Here is a 19,604-nt window from a genome sequence, read left to right as displayed (position 1 = left end):
GTCTGATGCTGAGGGTGTCATGTTTGATAGGATTTAAGTGCCTGAAACCGTCTTAGGTTTTAACCTTCGGCCTCCTCTTTACTCCAAAAATATTATTAACAAGATTCTCTTCCTGTCAAATTCTGCTATTACATAGTATACTTCACATAATTTATAAATTTAACATTTAATTTTTATACTTTTTGAATTGATCAATTTTAGATCTTGTATTTTTCAATTTTTTGTCCTGACCGAACAATATATTTAAATTTACTTGGTTAAATTTTGCTATTAAGTATCATATATAAATTTATAGATTTAATCCATATTCTTAGTCCTTATATTTTTTGAATTTCAAAATTTCGAAATTTCAATCTTAATGCAAACACAATCAATAAATCTATTAATTAAAATTTATTCTAAGTAGTATATAAAAATAGCAAACTAACACATGTGATAATATGTTTGCTTTATCAAATTTTGAAAATAATAGAACTTAATGAATTTAACAACTTTCTTTCGATTAAAACTAAAATTCTAAAACTCCGAAAATTACCAAATTAAAAAATTACCAAATTAAAGTTCAATACTAAATCCACAACTTACAACATAAATAACAAGATTTGACCTAACCTATTATTACTCCCATAGTCTCTTCTTTTCTGCTACAACCATTCTCTCCATGAAACAAAGATTCAACTACGTCTTTACGGCATAAGTTCATAACGAAAATCTGATCAGACACGTTTGAAGCCAGTTAGTTTTAATTCCACAAATTCAGATATAATGAAATATAATCGGTGTTTAGGACAAAAGACACGGTGTTCCTAACCAAAACAACACTGAACATGACACTTGAACCAGGTTGGGGTTAATAGATTGTAAAATCGTGTACCAAAAAGTGACTGTAAAAACACTACTGCATGACCTATTTCCTTTTATTAAGAACCTTTTTCATTTCTTCAACCTTCTTTAGAAGGTTAGATATCATCTTATCCTGCAACACAATTTTAGCATCTTTCTCCTGCAGTTCTTGCTTCAATCGTTCTATCTCTTTTAAGTGATCATCAAGTTGACTGTTATCTTCCATAACTTTCTTCGTGATTTTCTCATCCGTCTTCAGCTTTTTGGATTCAATCGATGTCTCCTCGCCCTCGAATGCTCTTTTATTCGACAAAACTTCACGGTGAGAATCTTCCTGTGCCATTTTACGGATGTATAAACTAGCAGTTGATCCATCGCCAAACTGAAAGCTAACAAGTTTCTGTGGTAGTCCATGCGAATCCTGAGACAAAAAAAAGGACCTACAGTTAGCACCTTATGAAAGACATAAAAACAAGGTAATCTTATTAAGGCATTGAGAATCAAACATCTCCATTGCAATTAAAAACATCATAATATTTAGTCATGGAGTGTAGTATTTATCGATAAAGCATGAAGAAAATGCTATCATGTGAATGAAAAATGAGGAGTGTAGTAAAAGATACTTGCCTTTTCTTCATTGCCTTCCATATTTTCATATGCTTGGTTTGCTTCTTGAGGACTACTAAAGACAGCAATTGCAGAGTAATGGCGACCTTGAAGCTTTTTAGTTGGCTGCCGACAAACAATTTTCCATATTTGAAACTCAGCAACGATAAGTGAAGATGAAGTAGAAAGAGCTTCCAGGAAGAGAGCTTTTCAAAGACAATTCATTGACCAATTCTCTGAACTTTAAAACATCTATAATACATGTATTTTGTAGAAAGACGATTTGCATTTTAAGGACAATATATTTACCTTAGAACAGAATACCTAAGAGATTTAATGATATAAAATATAGTTCACCTTTCAACTGCCTCAGAAATGCAGTTTATAGAGTATTCGAGAATAAACATAATTTACCAGTAAATGTTCAATTCAATTATTGGGATTAATAATTTTTTCATATAGAATATCTCAAAAGAAACCATTACTTCACCAGTCTCAATCTTTTAAACATAAGACATGCAGCAATCCAAGGTAAAGAAAAGCTAAGCCAGGGATTTCTAAAGGGAAAACCAGATACAGGTAAGGTATAATCAACCTTTACTTCAATCGCAACAGCTCCAGGAATGACTTTGGAAATTTCTTCTCTATGAACATAGACTGGTATTCTGTGGAGTAGTAGCTTCTCCCTTTCAGGTTGAGATACCTGATTTTCGAGAAAAACTAAATATACATAGCTGATAACAGTAAACAATTGAAATTAATGATAACCAGTAATAACATGTCCATACATCTGGAACCAGGGTAATTTCACCACGCTCTAGCTTAGCAAGAACTAGTTTCATTGCAGCACATGCATCATCTAGACAATTATGAGCAGCACCAGGCTTTCGAACTTCATATCCCAGTACGGACTGTAAAACAATGCACAGAACAGTTAAAATTTAAAACAAGCATCTAAAACTACCAGTAGACTATTGCCTTCTATAGCACCATGCAAGGTCGTCACTAAGAGCAAAGCAGTTTTCGTGCTGGTTACCCAGACACTTGGCGAGTGTTGCTACTGGTACACTCAATTCATTCTAAGTTTGTACATATATATGGAGGATTATACCTCCATACTCATCCAAATAAGTGTCGAATTAGGTGTCAGATAGAGGTACTTTATGGAAAATGAAGAGTCAGGGCAACATAGTTTGTGGTCAAGTAATCAGCAATGTGAAAGGGTAAAAAAGTCAGTCATAGAAAACTCTAACCAGCATACATATATAAGGAAAACGATGTAGTACTTAATCTGACGGGTGATATACATGCTGAAACAAGACTGGTAATACTTCAGGTTCTTTTCATAACAATAACAAAAAAAAAGACACTATCTAATACTTACCTTGCACAAGTTATTCAAAGATGGTTTTCTATAGATAGGTGCATCCAAATATTTGAAGATATAGGATGTGTCAATCACTCTTGCATGGTCTATCTTTAACACTGTATCCAAAATAAAATAACAATTCAATGTTACAAAAGTAAATCATAGCTCAACTGCCATATGGAAAAAGTACCAAGTCTTATAGGCAGTTGATTCTACCATAAAATGAAATTATAACTTTTAGCCATTATGCAACGTACCTTGCAAATCATTGTGCAAACCATGTCCCACTAAAATAGTTCCATTAGATAACAGCTTCTTCAGGGATTTCTGCGAGAAATTTTCCATTGCTCAGATAAACAACATTGAAGGAGATCCAAGAAACAATAAGATTAGAGCCATTGCATACCTGTATGTCAGCTACTGAACAAGTAACACCATCCAAGTCTCCTGCAGCTACTCCAGTAATCTCAGTCCGATAATCAGCCACTGCTTTGTTTGGTTTTATAAGTTCATTGATTTTGACCTGAGAAAAAAGAGTTCCTTTTTACCTAGCACAAGATAGATAATGATAATTAACAATTAACAGCCCTTGAACTCAACTAACGTGAGGGTATAATTACCAAATTAGAAACATTTAGGAGAACCCACAGCAAGTTTTGCATTCATATGAGGTGGTATTTTGAAAACTAGTTAATATTAAGATGCTGTAGAGTCATAGGTCCTTTTTCTTAACTCTATTACAAAAATTCACTTGATACCTGTAAATCACGATCTACAGCACAAACTCTCACTAATGCTTCAGTTCCATCATCACAGAGAACCATTTCACAGTCAACAGCAATCATCACATTGGACTTCAGTGCCCGGGATTTTTTAGGGGGCTTGATAACAATCCATCCCTGCATTTATAACTAATAAGGATTCTGGAGGATGGATAGAAGCATAAATGAGATGAAAGTAAAAATCTAAAAGAGATAGGATCAACGAACCTCATCAACTATCGGGAATGCATAATCAATCAGATATTGTGGGTGTTCCAGAGTTAAACGAACAAGATTCTACACTGCCACCAGAACCAGTTAACAAGACCAATCACAAAATGGTACTACGGAGCTACTTGCGATATGCATTGCCTCAGAAAAATGCTAGTATACCTGCTCAGGGGTTTCATTGTCCCGAGATTGTTTGCTAAATTGTTCAACTCTGTTCCTATTTAAATGACTTTGCAAAACTCTAGAGAAAAGCTGCAAACAAGCGATAGAAACAAACAAACATAACAGTCACATCCTCGAACCCAGATTATTAAACAAGATACTGTTATTGAAAACAAAGAGCGATCATGAATATACTTCCAAATCGTCATCTTTAGTAAATGTCTTAAGAAACGATACTAAGACATCATTGGACCGCTTCGAAGGATCACTCAAAGAAGCACCAAACTTTTTGTCATAAGTTTTCAAAAACTCCTTCCATCCTCCTTGTGTTCCTTCCAGTCCTCGCTTTTGAACTAACTTCACGATTTCAACAAGAACCTGTTCATTTTCAGCATAAAGCATTAGATTTTAAAGGAATGAAAACTGAATTTAGTGAACATGTAACATTCTATTTTAAAAAATAAGTACTTTGGAAATTAACATATATAAATATATCAAAGTGCCTTACCTTTTTCTCGGAAGTTTCAAGTTTCCTGTCCATTAGGAATTCAAGGGGAGAGATTGAAGGAGGCGCTAGCTATCAGCTATTGGGGTTAGGGTTTCTGGATTCTTCAGTCAAACCGAGTCGGACGAAATTGAACAATAAAGAAGGAACAAGTTAGACGGTTAAATATCAAATATGGTCCCTAAATTCAATCTCTCTGGGCAAACTACTACAACCTAGCAATATTCCTGCGACCACCACCGCCAAAATCTGGAACGACAGTCAAAAGCTGTTTCTTTAGGGTTAGAAACTGCTAAACGACGAGTTTAACTTTATTTGTTTTCTTTTAACCTTTTTAATTGAGACTAAATTTTTTTTTTGAGTAAATTACATTAGTAGTCACCTAACAACTTTTTTCTCTTTTATCGCTCAATTATAGAAAGTTATAAAATGGTTATTCAACTATTAGTAAATTTTTTTTAGTCACCCAACTATAAAATGTTACAAAATGGTCATACAACTATTCAATTTTGTCTGTTTTAGACACCCAATTATCTTAGATATTTGGGTGTTTTTATTTTTACATTAACTAGCCGATGATAGAATTGAATAGTTAGGTGATCATTTGGTAACATTTCACTTTTTATAATTAAATGACAAAAAAATTACAAATAATTGGGTGACCATTTTAATATGGGCTAAACTAACCATTTAGCTCAATTTTTTTTGGCTTAAATACTTATTTGACCATTAAACTTAACAACTTCTTCCGAATTTAATATTTATACTCTTTTTTCAACTTGATACTTAAACACTTTTACATTCATTATTTCAATATCTTTTTGTAACATCGTTAAGTTTGGGATATGTGGCACTATAAATTTGAGACATATAGCACTAATAATGTTTACAAATTGTTGAAAGATTCGATTCATTAGAATCCGATCCAAGACCTGGGATTATTAGTAAAAATAGAATTTTCTGGAGATATAGAAAGATGCAAAACTCTATATTTCTATTCTATTTTTTCTCAATTTAAATTATATATACATACGCAATAGATAAAGATAAAATTCGTTTTATTTGTTTCTCCAAATTTGAACTTCATTTCATAGAAGGAAAAATTCGTTTTTTATCTTGTTGCTAGAGGTTTACTCATTAGTAATATCGAATAGTAATAATTATCCACATAATTATTTTTTGACAATTCCATTTTTTGTCATAATTTGTTTTATTTGTTTTTCGATAATAATGGGATTTGACTTTGATTCTGATAAACTAAATAACTACATTTTCACTACAAATAAAATAATTTCACTTAAGACTCTACTTGATTGAATTTTGATTCAAATGAAAAAAACCATGGAGCTGAACTAACTGGCTCAGAACACTTTTAAAGGATTACATGATACGATTGGATCAAATAAACCCTTATGGAATAAATATTCAACCGCAAGTGAACCTTCCGATATTGTTTTATTCAATGTTTGCTCAATTACTCTTTTACCTGCAAATGCAATATAAGCATTAGGTTCAGCAATAATGATATCCCTAGCATACCAAAACTCGCGATCACTCCATCAGTAGTAGGAGATGTAAGAATTGATACATAAAATAACTTTTTATTTGATTGATAATCATATAAAACGGAAGACATTTTAGCCATTTGCATCAAGCTCAAACTTCCTTCTTGCATGCGTGCTCCTCCGGAAGCACACACTAGAATAAGAGGTAAAAAATTATTGGTAGCATATTCGATCAAACAGGTGATTTTCTCGCCTACTCGGATCCCATACCCCCCATAAACTGAAAACCCATAACCTCGATTGCTATAGGAATACCGTTTAGTTTACTTGTGCCTATTTGAATAACCTCAATTAACCCTTTCTTTCTTTGATAAAGATCAATATGATATTTATAAAGCTCTTCTTCAGACTGAAATTCAATGGGATCTAGAGAGATCATGTCTTCATCCATAGGACCCCAAGTGCCTGGATCAATCGAAAGTTTGATTCTATCTGAACTACTCATTTTCAAATGATATTCACATTGTTCACATTCATTTTTGACTTAAGCAATTTCTTATAATTTAATCCATAACAATTTTCACATTGAACCCACAAATGCTTGTATAGATCGAGATCATTAGAACTTTCTTTTAGAGTTAAATCATTACCATTTTCATGAGTTATTATATCGAAACTCTTGCCTTCACTACTATTTCCACATTCACCGCAAGTGTAATTATAAATATAATTATCATTGAATTGTCACTACCACTTAAAATGGAACTATCAATACAGATTTGAGAACAAAGATAAAAGTCAATACAACTATTAATGTGATTAGTCCAACCATAGTTAGTATCATTATCATACAAGTTAAAATGATAGTGGGGCTCATCATTTTTCGATTCATTATTCATATAACTAGAATTATGATAACTATAAAAAAAACACTTTCTAGTTCACTCAAAAAAGAATGATCATTGTTAAGCTCAAAATTTTGATTTTCACTATCAAAATATATGGAATGAAGGTCCTAATTACTATCCCTAATTAAAAAGGTGTTATCAGAAATGAACTTCTGAATGTCTTTGACGTCAACTAAATGATCAACCTGACTATAATAACTAAAGCTGTCACTATAATCATGAATGTTTTTAATTGTATCATTCTTAGCCGGGTCTTCATTTACACTAGTATTTTCAACAGGATAATATAAAAGAATGTATAAGTTTTATTAAAAATATAAAAGAATTAATATATATATATATACACTAGTTGTATAACATTTAACTGTTTCTTAAAGTTTATAAATTTCGTAACATTTCGTTAAAGGTATATTTACGAAATTAAAACATAACGATATATAAGTTTAATTTCAAAATCATGATAATTGATATTAAACTAAATTTAAATAAATAATATTTTGAAATTGTTTTATAGGTTTATTGGTAACATAAGTTCTTATTAAACTTTTTCTACACCCAATTGAACCCTTAAACTAGAAAAACTAATCAAATAGGTCATTTACTGACATTGACTGTTAATATTTAACAACAATATTAATGTGGCCATTAACAAATGCTATGTCAAGACCACTTCTTGATGCAACAGTGCCATGTCATTTTCAAGGGCTTACATCATTGCCTATTGTTGACATGACACTATCGCATCAACAAAAAAATAAAAAAATTAAAGAATAAAAAAATTAAAAATATTTTTAAAATAAATGCTCAATGAATATGTATAAGTTATTGTCTAAATTCATTTGAATATGGACATTTATACGTCTAGATTCATTCTAGAATTATAAAATACATAAATATTATAAAAATATCATTAAAATTTATAATAATTACTAGAAATTAATTAAAATCATAAAATTTTATAAAATTTATAAAAAAATTTATTATTTTTATATGTTAATTTAAAAATTGAAAATCAACTACTTATTTAATAAAATAAATATTAACAACTTTTTTTGTTATAATTTTGCCTTTCATTTTTTTTTCAATTTGTGTAAGTTATATTAGTCAAATAATTCAATAAAAATGAGAAATCTATTTTTTATTATAAAATTTTATAAAAATAATTTATTTTTTATAAAAGTTTATGGATTTTAATTAATTTCTATTAATTTTATAATTTATTTTTCTATTTTTATGGTTTTTAATAAATTTATAAAATTTTATGTTGTTTAATTAATTTCTATTAATTATTAAAAAAATTAATTATTTTGTATAATTTTTATGTATCTTATAATTCTAGAATGAATCTAGACAAAAAAATGACCAAATTCAAATGAACCTAGACACAGATTCATTTTTTTCTTATCTTAAAAATAATTTAAAATTTAAAATATTTTATTTTGCTAACGTGTCAATGCCACATCAACACTCAATGTTGATGTGGCATTGCCACGGTAGCAAATGATGTTGATGTGGTGTCTGTTAACAACCATGTCTGTGTTATTGTTAAACACTAACAGTCATCATTGATTAAAGGTGTAACATACGTGTTATGCCTCGTAGCTGGGTACAGTGTCATGTTGGGTTATGAATATTAGAGAATTTTAGAAACGAACTAAATAGGACATTTTAAATGCTAATATAGAAAGTAGTTAGAGCCGATAAGAAATTAGAAAATGATTTTTAGATGAGGAAAATTAATTTGAGATATTAACTAAATTGTAGAAAAATAGAAAGTGTTATGGTAAAAGTAGAAAATATAATGTTAGAAAAGAATACATGGAATTGGGGAAAATGAGGAATGACTAGAAGTGAAATTTGACCAAAATAAAGCATGAATCATGCATGGTATTGTAGAAAAAGTTGAAGGGTTAAATAGTAATTACTTAAATTGGATAATTATGGAAAACTTAATGATTAAGGATGAAATTGTGTTGAAATGGGATTGGAGGACTAAATTGCAAAATCATTAAATTAATTATTAAATTAGAATATATTTTGGGAAGAAAAGTGTAGAAATTATGATAAAATTCTTCATTCTTCATTTGGTGCTTCACATTACTCACCAAACCCTCCATCCAAACTTTTGCTTTTATTCTAAACAGGTCATTCCACTATTTCTAAGCCCTTCCAAGCTCAATTCCTTAAATTTCTTTGATATTTCCTTAGTAAATTCAATAGAGAATACTAGTATTTACCTTAACTTCATGAGAGGAAGCATTAATAGTAATATTAGAAGAGGGAGAAAATAAAAATAGAAATTGATTTCTTGATAACTAAGTAAGAGATGAAATCTTTATGAAGTTCATGTTAATTTCATTAAAATAGCATAGAAATGTTATTTGATTGTAGTTTTAACATGCAAATGTTATATGTTTTGATATGGAAATGAAGAAAAAGAGAAGAAAGGTGAGGATCCAATTGAAGACAAAGGAAAAGAGGTGGTCAAGGAGTAAGAAAAAGGAAAAACATATCATCCAAGCTTTGGTTGCAAGTACTTTAAGAATTTTACCATGTTTAATGTAGATTTAATTATAAATTGTGTCAACTAGATAGTTTAATTATCAATACAATAATGTTAAATGTAGAGATTATTAATGAAAATTTAAGAAAATGATTCAAAGTTTAATTTATGTTTTGAAGTGATATATGGTGATAATAGAAAAGGGAGTAAATTGTAAAGTAGACAAAATTTGTCATGAGTTTTTTTTATGTTGAAAAGAGGGCTTAAATGAAGAGTATTGAAATTGTGATGTTTGGAACATTGAGTTTGTAGTAAAATTACAAGTTAAATTGTACCTATGATTGTAAGGATTAAATTGTAAAAAGTGAAAAGTTGTATTGTATCTTGTGATTGAGTAAACACTATGGTTTAACAAAGTTAAAGCCCATGCAAATGATATGAGAACTATTAGGATATAGATGGCATGCCATTAAGGAGAATTAGCACGCCCTCTATTCTATTAAGTACAACAGCACTGTTCTGTTATGATATGATAAGCACTATAGTGTTGTTTTGTTAACACACCTCAGTGCGGTTCTGCATATGTTCTCTATATCCTAAATGATCTATTTAGTCTACAATGGGTTGCAAAAAGAAATATGATCAGAAAAAATGGTTCATGTGACAAGGTAAGTGATGGTCGGTATTTTGGAATGAAAAAGATTCACATATTAGTATCTTTGGGTAAAATTTGATGTATAAGAATATTTATTATATAATTATCAATATTATTGGACGTTTTAAATGTTTAAATTATTGTGGTACTTACCAAGTCTTCACCAGCTTAACACGTTTGCTTTTAATGCATAGGTAGAAGATAGATTCAACGAGCTAGTACAATGATCATGGTCAACTCATCTCAACACATCTCCAAGCTTGAAAAAGAGTATGACACTAAATTTTGGTTTAGTTTGGCATGTACATAGGTAATATGGTATGCGATATAGGTACAAAGGACTAAAATGCAAAACATTGTAAACTTTACCAATATTGTGAACTTGATTAGAATCTTTAATATATCTATGATGAGCTATAACATGTTGGTATTATAATTGATTTATATTCTTGAATTGTTAATTGGTTTGGTTGTGTCATAGTATTTTGTATGTAGGGACTTAAATGAAAAGTTATGGAAACTGGCAAGTTTTCCTTGAATTTCAAACATCGAATCATGTTTTGGTATCGATACCAGGGGCAAAGTACTGATTCTTATAGGGAAGTATTGATACTTCAGTGGTACCGATACTACTAAATTTGTTGAACAAATTTTCAAAACATCAAAGCTAAAATCAGTACCGATATTTGACAGAGGTATCGATACTTAAAGAATGGTATAGGTACCTTGTGTCCAGTATTGATCCTTAATCCCAGTACCATAGTTTCATATAAATGCACGAATGTTTGAAAAATTTATTCGAGTCTATTTTGAATCCCTATGTTTGGAATGATATGATAGATTGATAGTGAAATCATAATATGTGGAATTCCATTAAATACAATGTTACTATCCGCTGACAACCAATGTAGCATTCTTATACTTGATCCAATAGTCAGGTCGGGCCTATTTAGCCAGTTTTTCTAGTTCAAGGCTCAATTGGGTATATAAAGATTAGGAGGGGCTTAATTAATTTTTTGCAAAAGTCCAAAGGCTTATTTTACCACTAAGCCTATTTTAAAATATAAATATTATAATAGTAGATTGTTTGAAATTCTATTTTTATATATAGTTTTGAAATTAATTTTAATTATTAATCACTGAAAGTAAATTGTTAATTAAATTTAATATTATGGCCACTAAATAATTTATTGTAACATCATTTATATTTTTAAGTATCTATTACAATTTTAATAGTGTATTTAATTTTTAAAAATAATAATAAACTTAAAAAAATATTTTAAACGGTTTTAAATTTACAAAGGCTTTTTATGTAAAATTGTAAGTTGAACTATTGAATATAAGTAAATTGGAGGGACTTATTATATAAAAAGGAAGAGGGTTTATGTTGCAATTTCCCTTCCACAAAAACTTTCTTTCTTTCTTTATCACATGTGAAGTTTTTAATATGTCAACGCATTAAAAACTTACAGCACGTTTGGTTCACTGAAATAGAATAGAGCTGTAATGGAATAGAACTGTAATCAGTAATTCAATTGTTTGGTTGAATGAAATGAAATAAAACTGTAATAGTATTCTTGTGTTTGGTAGAATGAAATGAAATAAAACTGTAATAATATTCTTGTGTTTAGTTGAATGGAATAGATTTGTAATAACATAAGGAAAAAACTAAAATGACCACTGTACCCTTAGTAGAAATTTTTTTTTATGAATGATCATTGTTATTAAATTTTAATAGGATTATTATTAAATATAATTTAATAAAAAATATAAAAATTAATAATATTCTTAATATAATTATTTTTATATAAAAATATATAAAAATATTTTATTTACTACATTTTAAAATAATATACTATTATTTGAATCCATTGCTTCTCAAGTTATGTTCATTATAGTTGACACACAACAAATATATTCTAAAAGCTTAATTATTAATGAATTTAAAATCTTTAAAAATATTTTTGAATTCGAAAAATTCATATCTTTAACTCTTTTTTAATATACTTTTATTTGTTTAAAATGTATACATTTTATTCTTACTATTTACACATTCCTTTTGTTTTTAAAAATAATTAATATTAATTGTTAAAATATTTAAAATTTATATTTTATATATCAAAATATTAATAATGAGCCAATAACAAATTATTTTCTTTTATATCCTTAATAAAAAATAATATTGATGAATTTAAACATTATATAAATACATATTTTATATCATAACATCACGTCTAAAGTAAACGTTTTATCTATCAAAAGTAGTTTTTAATAGCAAACTAAACACTTTTAAACTAAATTCTTTAAAGTATTCGTCCTCTTTTGTAATACCGTCATTTCGAATTGTGCAGTAAAATAAAACAATTTGCTCTTTACTTTAACATAAATGTACTAGTTTGTCTATTTCTTAAATAGAGATCAAAATACAATCAGACTCATAATATAAGAGCCTCTATGATAGTTCTACCTTTAGGCAATCTCACCACCAGTAATGAAAGCTTGCCATGGCCCAGTTTTACAAGCTGATCCAATGTTAGACTTTATTCCTATACCTGTTAAAAAGTTCTATACCAAGTAAAAATTGTCCTCAACAAATAAAAGATACAACCCTTATTTTCCTTTATTAGCAAATTCCATGAAAAAATAAAGAGAGACTCTAAAAAATTATGGGGCAAATCAAAGGTACTTCACCTCTATTAAATAAGGAATGACTAAAAACAATTATCAAATTTTTTTTCGCTTTATACTTTTTTAAAATGAAAAACCATTGACATAAAACAGAAGATGACAACATCATGAAAGTCAACAACAAATTAAAACTTCACAAATCTTTTTTAGGTCTACATACTCTTACCAAAATGAGCTTTTTTTTAAGCTCTCAAGGCTTGAATACCAAAGCAAGTCTGACCTAGGGGCTCTTATCAATGGACTTTGTATCCACCTTTCCAAAAATGGTAAAGAGGGATTTCGGGTGCCACTCATGCTGGATGAGTGCACTTACCTTGCCGGTATTGTTCACTCATGCCTTGGTTGTGGTTAATGGATCCAATGCATGTTGTGTACCCACAGTGATGGTGTTCACATTGGTAGAGAAGCTATGGGTCACCTTAACACCAACAATAATGTTGGTCGATGGATTCACAATATGGTAGTAAGATGCATTAACTGAATCACCCTTTTCATTCCTTCATTGACAAAAAAGGTATTAAAATTGAGATTATATCATTTGGAATTTTCAGTTGTAGATAGGTATATAGAACATAACCATATGCAAAGCCTGTAGTAGCTTGTTTTTAGTGAAGTTGGAAACAGTGCTTTCGAGACCACAACTCCGATGAGTGAGTTATTATTTTAATTTTTATAAGATTATATTAATTTAATATTAAATTTTCATTAAGAATTTTTATGTTTGCATGATTAATTAAGTAAAAAAGACTAAATCGTAAAAAGTGTAAAGGTTGAGTTCTATTAGCTAAAGGGGTCTAATGGCTATGAAATCTTAAAATAAAGGACTTGAATGGTAAATAGACCATTTAATGAGTTAATGGATAATTATGTATTAGGTTTTATTGAAAATTTGATAGTTTTTAAAGGGTAAAAAGGTAAATTGGTAAATAAACCTAAAATAAACTAAGAAAAATGATATCATCTTCCCTATTTTTCATTTGCTTGGTCGAATTTCACCATTGAAGAGGGGGAGAGCTTCGATTTTGTTTTCTTCTTGCATGGTATGCATTCAAGCCCCGTTTTTAATAATTTTTATTTTTTAAGTTTGTTTTAGCTTAATTAAACTAGCTCGGGGGTTAATTTGCAAAATATTTAAAAGTTGAGAGACTTGCCATGAATGTTTTTGGTTAGTTTTTTATGTTAATTGTTAGATTATAAATCTTTTTTGAAAAATAAACAAGTTTTGTTAAGTAATTTTTGATGAATTATGAGAATAGTGATTAAATTGTTAAAGGTATAAATTCTACGATTTTGTTATGAATTGTTGATAATTATGAGTTTCTTTAAGGTCCATTGTAACATGGGTTAAGTTTAATTTAGGTTAAAATGGTTAGCTTTCAAGTTATGAGTTTAAAGACTAAATTGTGAAAAGTTAATATGTTAGGGGCAAATTGGTAATTTTGTATAAATATGAAATATGGATTAAATTGAATACTAGAAGTACTTAATTTATTGAAACTATCTATTTAGATCAAGAAAAATCACGTTCGGACTTAGATCGAGGAAAAGCTAAAGCTTCAGATTAGTTCGATCTTACTTCTACATCCTAATTATGAAGGTAAGTTCGTGTGAACTACGATCATTTTAATGTTAGCCAAGTTAACTATTTATTATGTTGTTTAAGTATAATTGAATTTGAATATATATGTATCAATGCTATAATAAATTGACGAATAATAAGTTCTAGTTGAACCTTAAGAATTCTTAGGATACAAATGACATGCCATTAGGGATTTCATGTTTCTGGTGCTAGTCTTGAATGTCCTACTGATGGCTAAGGTCCTACATTTGTTGCGGGTTCTCCATAGCTTGTCTGAACAGCATCGTGTAGCTTGCATTCTGACCCACAACTCATGAACAGGCCCATTTCACAGCTCGTGTGAGCAATGATGTAAAGGAAATGTTATGGTAAACTATGTATGAGCTTTCCCAAGTATCTAGAGTAATTCTAGGTGGTTCAACGGGTAAGAAAAGGAAAAGGAAATGGTAAGTGAGCAAAAGGAATGAATCATCATCTTATGGTAATGTTGGTGAATTAAATTTTATGTTTATATATGGTAAACTTCATATATTATGGTTGATCTTATATGTATCATAAACAAGTATACTAACTTGTGAGTTTGATGATGTTGTATAGGCTTTTACAAAGCTTTTGGCATTGGTAATGGTTTATACTTATTCTATGAATTGTACTTTTGAAATGGTAAGTTATGTTTTGAGTTTATACGAGCTTACTAGTACTCGTTTCTTACGTAGTTATTTTCCTTTGTTTTATAGATCATCGGAAGCTCGATTTGGTTGGAAGCTCGTCAGAGACCTATCACACCATCTAGCAAACATTTTGATAGTTTTTGAATATTTTGGCCGAGGTTAATAATGGCATGTATAGGTTGTTATGTAATGGTATTTAATGAATGTGTTAATGTAAGTTTTGGTAAGTTTAAGACTTGAAGTTATGTTTGATTTGGTGAACTATAACCCCTTACCAAACCATGTCATTTTGGTCACTTTTAAGTATATTTATATAAGTTTCTTTTGTTATGTTTGTAATGGCTTGATAATGGTCATTTGTGATATGTTTCGGTAGGTAATGGAACTAGGTTATAATGCTTGAAATAAGGTAATGTTGACTTGTTTTGGTATGTAATGTTTTGGTATATTTGTAGTGCCTTTGAATGACATATTGGTTAGGTGATTTAGGATGTTTGAAATGGTATGTTTATTCATGTTTGAATGGTGTTTAGGTCCCTTGAAAGTGTGCACAATTGGATTGTATATTTATGCATAGTTGAGTTATGAAATGGCTTGATTTTAGATGAATTTTGGGTTCACACGAGCTGTCACATGGCCATATGACACACACGGCCTGGCAACACGGCCGTGTGTCATTTGAGATTTCTTAGAGTTCCAAGTCAGTGAGTTACATGGCCTAACACATGGCCTGGCACACGGGCATGTGTGGCAACTCAGAAAGTTACGTGGCCTAGCAAAGGTCTAACACACGGGCGTGTGGGGCTACTTCGTGAGTTACACGGGTGAGGACATAGGTTGGCACATGGCCGTGTGTCCCTTATTCAAAAGTTACACGGCATGGGGTGATTGCACACGGCTGTGTGACCCCTGTTTCTAATTTTCGCAACTTTTTTCCTAAACTTTTCGTTTTGTTTCAAATTAGTCTCGAATTGCCTCAAAGCTATTTTTAAGGCCTCGTGGGCTCGATTTAGGGACATAATGCATGTAATTGAATGGATTATGATTTGTTTATTTTATTTAAATGTTAAAATGTTAAATGTTTCTAATTATATGGTAATGCTCTCTAACCCTAATCTGGTGACGGAGACGAGTTAGGGGGTGTTACAGAGCCAAAGAAGCAATGAGGTCTGCAGTGGTGAAGCTCAATCTCGCCTTGCATTTGGTGAAATTCCCTGTCTTTGTGTCGAATGAGATATCGGTACCTAGTGAAAGACATTTGTTCCAAGGACACCTGAGAAGTTAACTATTGGGTTGACAGTCAATCCAATGCTTGAGCTTATCCCAATATACTCATGCAAATATTGGAGTTCAATATGGTATACACAAAAGCTAAAAAACAGACATGTCCAACAACATCAAAACAGACATAATGATTCATGACCTTCAACTTAGAATCCTCAACACATGGTATTTTCTCCGATTGGCCATACACAGTTGCAAAGGATGAGAATACCATCTGCTTAGTAGAAAAACATGTGAATACATATAACACCAAATTAAAAGAAGAATAAGGACTCAGTCGTATTTTCTAGTGGTGTTCGTGTTTACCAACACCTAAAAACTTTAGTGGAATTGAAGCAGTACAAGCAAAAACTTTTTTTTTTGCATAAAAGCATTGACATGTAATAAACTCCTTGATTCTAGCAAATAGGAACAACAATTATACTAATTTAACATCTTCCTTAAATAAAATCATAGAGATAAAAACGGCCTTCTTCAAAGACTGGAACAACTAGGAACAACTCAAAAAGGAATTCTAATAATTATACTAATTTAAAATCTTCCTTAGATAAGTTGAAATGCAACTATGAAACCAAAAAGATACCATACAGAGGACAAAAAAGAGTTTTAAAGATATTCTCATACCTTTTTGCAATTATATTTGGCCATGATCTCATACAGATTGATAGTGCCAATCAAATTATTGTTAAAATACTAACGAGGGTTATCGACACTCTCCCCAACAACATTAAGGCCAGTAAAATGTATAATAGCATCAAACCTGAGCCAATTGTTCAATGAAATCCAATTCAACGCTAGTATGAAAACCAAAAATATGCATGAAAAAGCTTTAATCCCATCATAGATCTTAAAACAAATAAAAACACAAATGTATGATCATTATAATACAACGATACATACAACAAAGGTTTCATCTTTGGAGTAAAAGATGGAAAATTTTTTGCTTACCAAGTTGAACTAGAGTTTCTTAGAGAGCTCAAGACCCACTAATTCCTTAACCCTATCAACAACTTCAATAATAGAGTTATCAAGATTGTTAATAATTAACACTTTAAAACCTTCATTGGTCATCATTTTTAACAACCTTACATTCGATTTCAATCACAAAGAAGCACTTGGTCGTCACTTGCAACTCTACAACCAAAGGTGAAGAAAAAAGAAGAAGAAAAAGGAAAAGAAAACATGGTCCATGGAACTAATTAAAACAAAAAGCTATTGCTTTCACTAAGTTATATATATAAAATTTTTACCATCACCTAATTCATCAAACTGCAAATACAAGCTAGAACTTAGACCATTTCACTAAGCTATTGCTATGTGAGGGCTTTTTTGAGGTGAGAAGGGAGAGGGTAAAGTGGAAAGCGTTTTTGTGGTGATGGCCTCTTTAAGCACAGAATCAATAATCAGTGGCGAGGAAAGGGAATAGAACTTAGACCATTTCACTGCATAGGCCGTAATTGAATAAGCCCGTAATAGGATATTCTATTGAACCAAACAACCATTTATGGTGGGCCCGCAGAATAGAGTTGTAATGGTTATGCCATTACTATAACACCCATAACCCATATCCATCGCCGAATTAGGGTTACGAAGCATTATCGTACAAACAAAACATTTAAACATACAATTCATACATCATTACAAACATAACCTAAATACATTCAATCACATACATAACGTCCCTTAATCGAGCCCTCGAGGCCTTAGAAACACCTTAGAAACAATTCGGGATCAAATTGGAAACATTTGGAAAGTTCAAGAAATAGTTAGAAAAATTTAACTGTAGGGGTCACATGACCGTATGCCTCACACGGCTACGACACACACCTATGTCACAGGCCATGTAACAATCAAAATAGGGACACACGATTGTGTTCGAGCCCATGCCCTCACCCTTGTAACTCTCTAAGTAGGGTTACAAGGCCGTGTCACATGCCTGTGTGCCAGACCATGGAACTCTTGAAATAGCCCCAAACACTCGTGTGTCAGGCCATGTGCTAAGCCGTGTAACTACCTGACTTGCATGTAATAGAACCTACAGGGGATACACAACCATGTCGCCAGGTCGTGTGTCACACATGGCTGAGTCACTCGCCCGTGTCTCAGGCCATGTGGACATGAATTTGCCCAAAATTAAACCATTTTCAACACCAATTCATGCAACCACCTAAAGGCCTTTAGTGTACATAATCAAGGCATCAAAATATGACCAAAACCTAAATGAAATGACCAATTAAATAATCCAAGATCATTCAACCAATATGCCAACAAGGCACCTCAAATGCATTCATCCACAACTTACCTAAACATGCAATTATTTGATCACATTTTCATTAACACACATAAATCATCTTCTAACAAATCATGCCACAAATATGACCATTAACTCTTCATCACAAACATACTATTTGAACCATACCATTCATGCATCACAAATACCCAAAATGACATAGTTTGGCAAAGATCAAAAGGTACCAAATCCAAACAACTTATACATGCCATAATCATCAACTAACATTCAACTAAATATCAATACAAGTCTACATATACATGCCATTATAACCTTGGCCAAAACATCAAAAACTACTGATATTTATGCTGGATAGTGTGATAAATCTCCGATGAGCTTCCAAACTGATCGAGCTTCTGATTATCTATAAAACAAAAGAAAGAAAACTAAGTAAGCACTTAATGCTTAGTAAGTTTGTAGAACATGAAACATAACTTACCATTTCATCATATAACATTAAGTATATTCATAATGTAATCCAACCACAAGCTTGGCATAAGCCTAAGAACCATTGTCAATACACAAGTTAGTGTATTCATACATAATTCAATTGAATTAATCATATGATTCATTACCATGTGAACATATATCATTTGAATCATTTAACCTTTCCATGAACATATGCATACTACCATGTGAAAACTTACCTTTTCAATCCTTTTCATAGCCCGTTGAACCATTTAGAATATCATCGGATACTTGGGAAAGCTCACACGTAGTGTGCTTAAACATATAATCATAACCTTTCCTTTACATCATTGCTCACACAAGCTGTGAAATGGGTCTGTTCACACAAGTTGTGGGTCAAAATGTAGGCTACACGATGCTGCTCACACGAGCTGTGGAGTATCCGCAACAAATGCTGGACCTCATCCATTGGTAGGACATTCAAGACTAGCACTTGAAACATGAAATCCCTAATAACATGTCATTTATATCCTACGAATTCTTAAGGTTCAACTGGGACTCGATAACCGTCATAACATTGTCTTGGATGTACATTCTTCCATAACATTTTATATTTATAATATCACATAATTGAAT

At 30.9% G+C, this 19,604-nt stretch overlaps 1 protein-coding gene and 1 pseudogene across 1 annotated transcript; both read right to left on the bottom strand.

Annotated features, from left to right (window-relative positions):
• Positions 1-531: 531 nt before the first annotated feature.
• Positions 532-4,779, bottom strand: LOC107913580 (small RNA degrading nuclease 1). The gene is made up of 12 exons (XM_016842212.2): positions 4,481-4,779; positions 4,168-4,350; positions 3,973-4,062; positions 3,808-3,876; positions 3,577-3,717; positions 3,225-3,341; positions 3,076-3,145; positions 2,834-2,934; positions 2,238-2,360; positions 2,045-2,152; positions 1,471-1,575; positions 532-1,264 (listed from the first exon to the last, which is right to left on the bottom strand). The coding sequence occupies exons 1-12, from the start codon at positions 4,511-4,513 to the stop codon at positions 908-910; spliced, it is 1,497 nt and encodes a 498-aa protein (XP_016697701.1). The 5' UTR covers positions 4,514-4,779; the 3' UTR covers positions 532-907.
• An 8,147-nt stretch (positions 4,780-12,926) lies between these two features.
• LOC107911175 (mitochondrial outer membrane protein porin of 36 kDa-like) lies at positions 12,927-16,484 on the bottom strand (annotated as a pseudogene).
• Between the last annotated feature and the right edge of the window lie 3,120 nt (positions 16,485-19,604).

The sequence above is a fragment of the Gossypium hirsutum genome, chromosome D11, assembly GCF_007990345.1.
Source record: "Gossypium hirsutum isolate 1008001.06 chromosome D11, Gossypium_hirsutum_v2.1, whole genome shotgun sequence".
Taxonomy (NCBI): Eukaryota; Viridiplantae; Streptophyta; class Magnoliopsida; order Malvales; family Malvaceae; genus Gossypium; species Gossypium hirsutum.
Note: the sequence above shows the minus strand (reverse complement) of the source record. Positions and strands in the feature narration are given on the sequence as shown.

What these genes read in the sequence shown, in the direction of transcription:
- LOC107913580 (XM_016842212.2), bottom strand. Translation starts at nt 4,513, where the DNA reads ATGGACAGGAAACTTGAAACTTCCGAGAAAAAG. An exon ending in TTGAAACTTCCGAGAAAAAG is followed by an intron (nt 4,351 to 4,480) that starts GTAAGGCACTTT and finishes GAAAATGAACAG; the next exon opens with GTTCTTGTTGAAATCGTGAA. An exon ending in ACAATGAAACCCCTGAGCAG is followed by an intron (nt 3,877 to 3,972) that starts GTATACTAGCAT and finishes GTGGCAGTGTAG; the next exon opens with AATCTTGTTCGTTTAACTCT.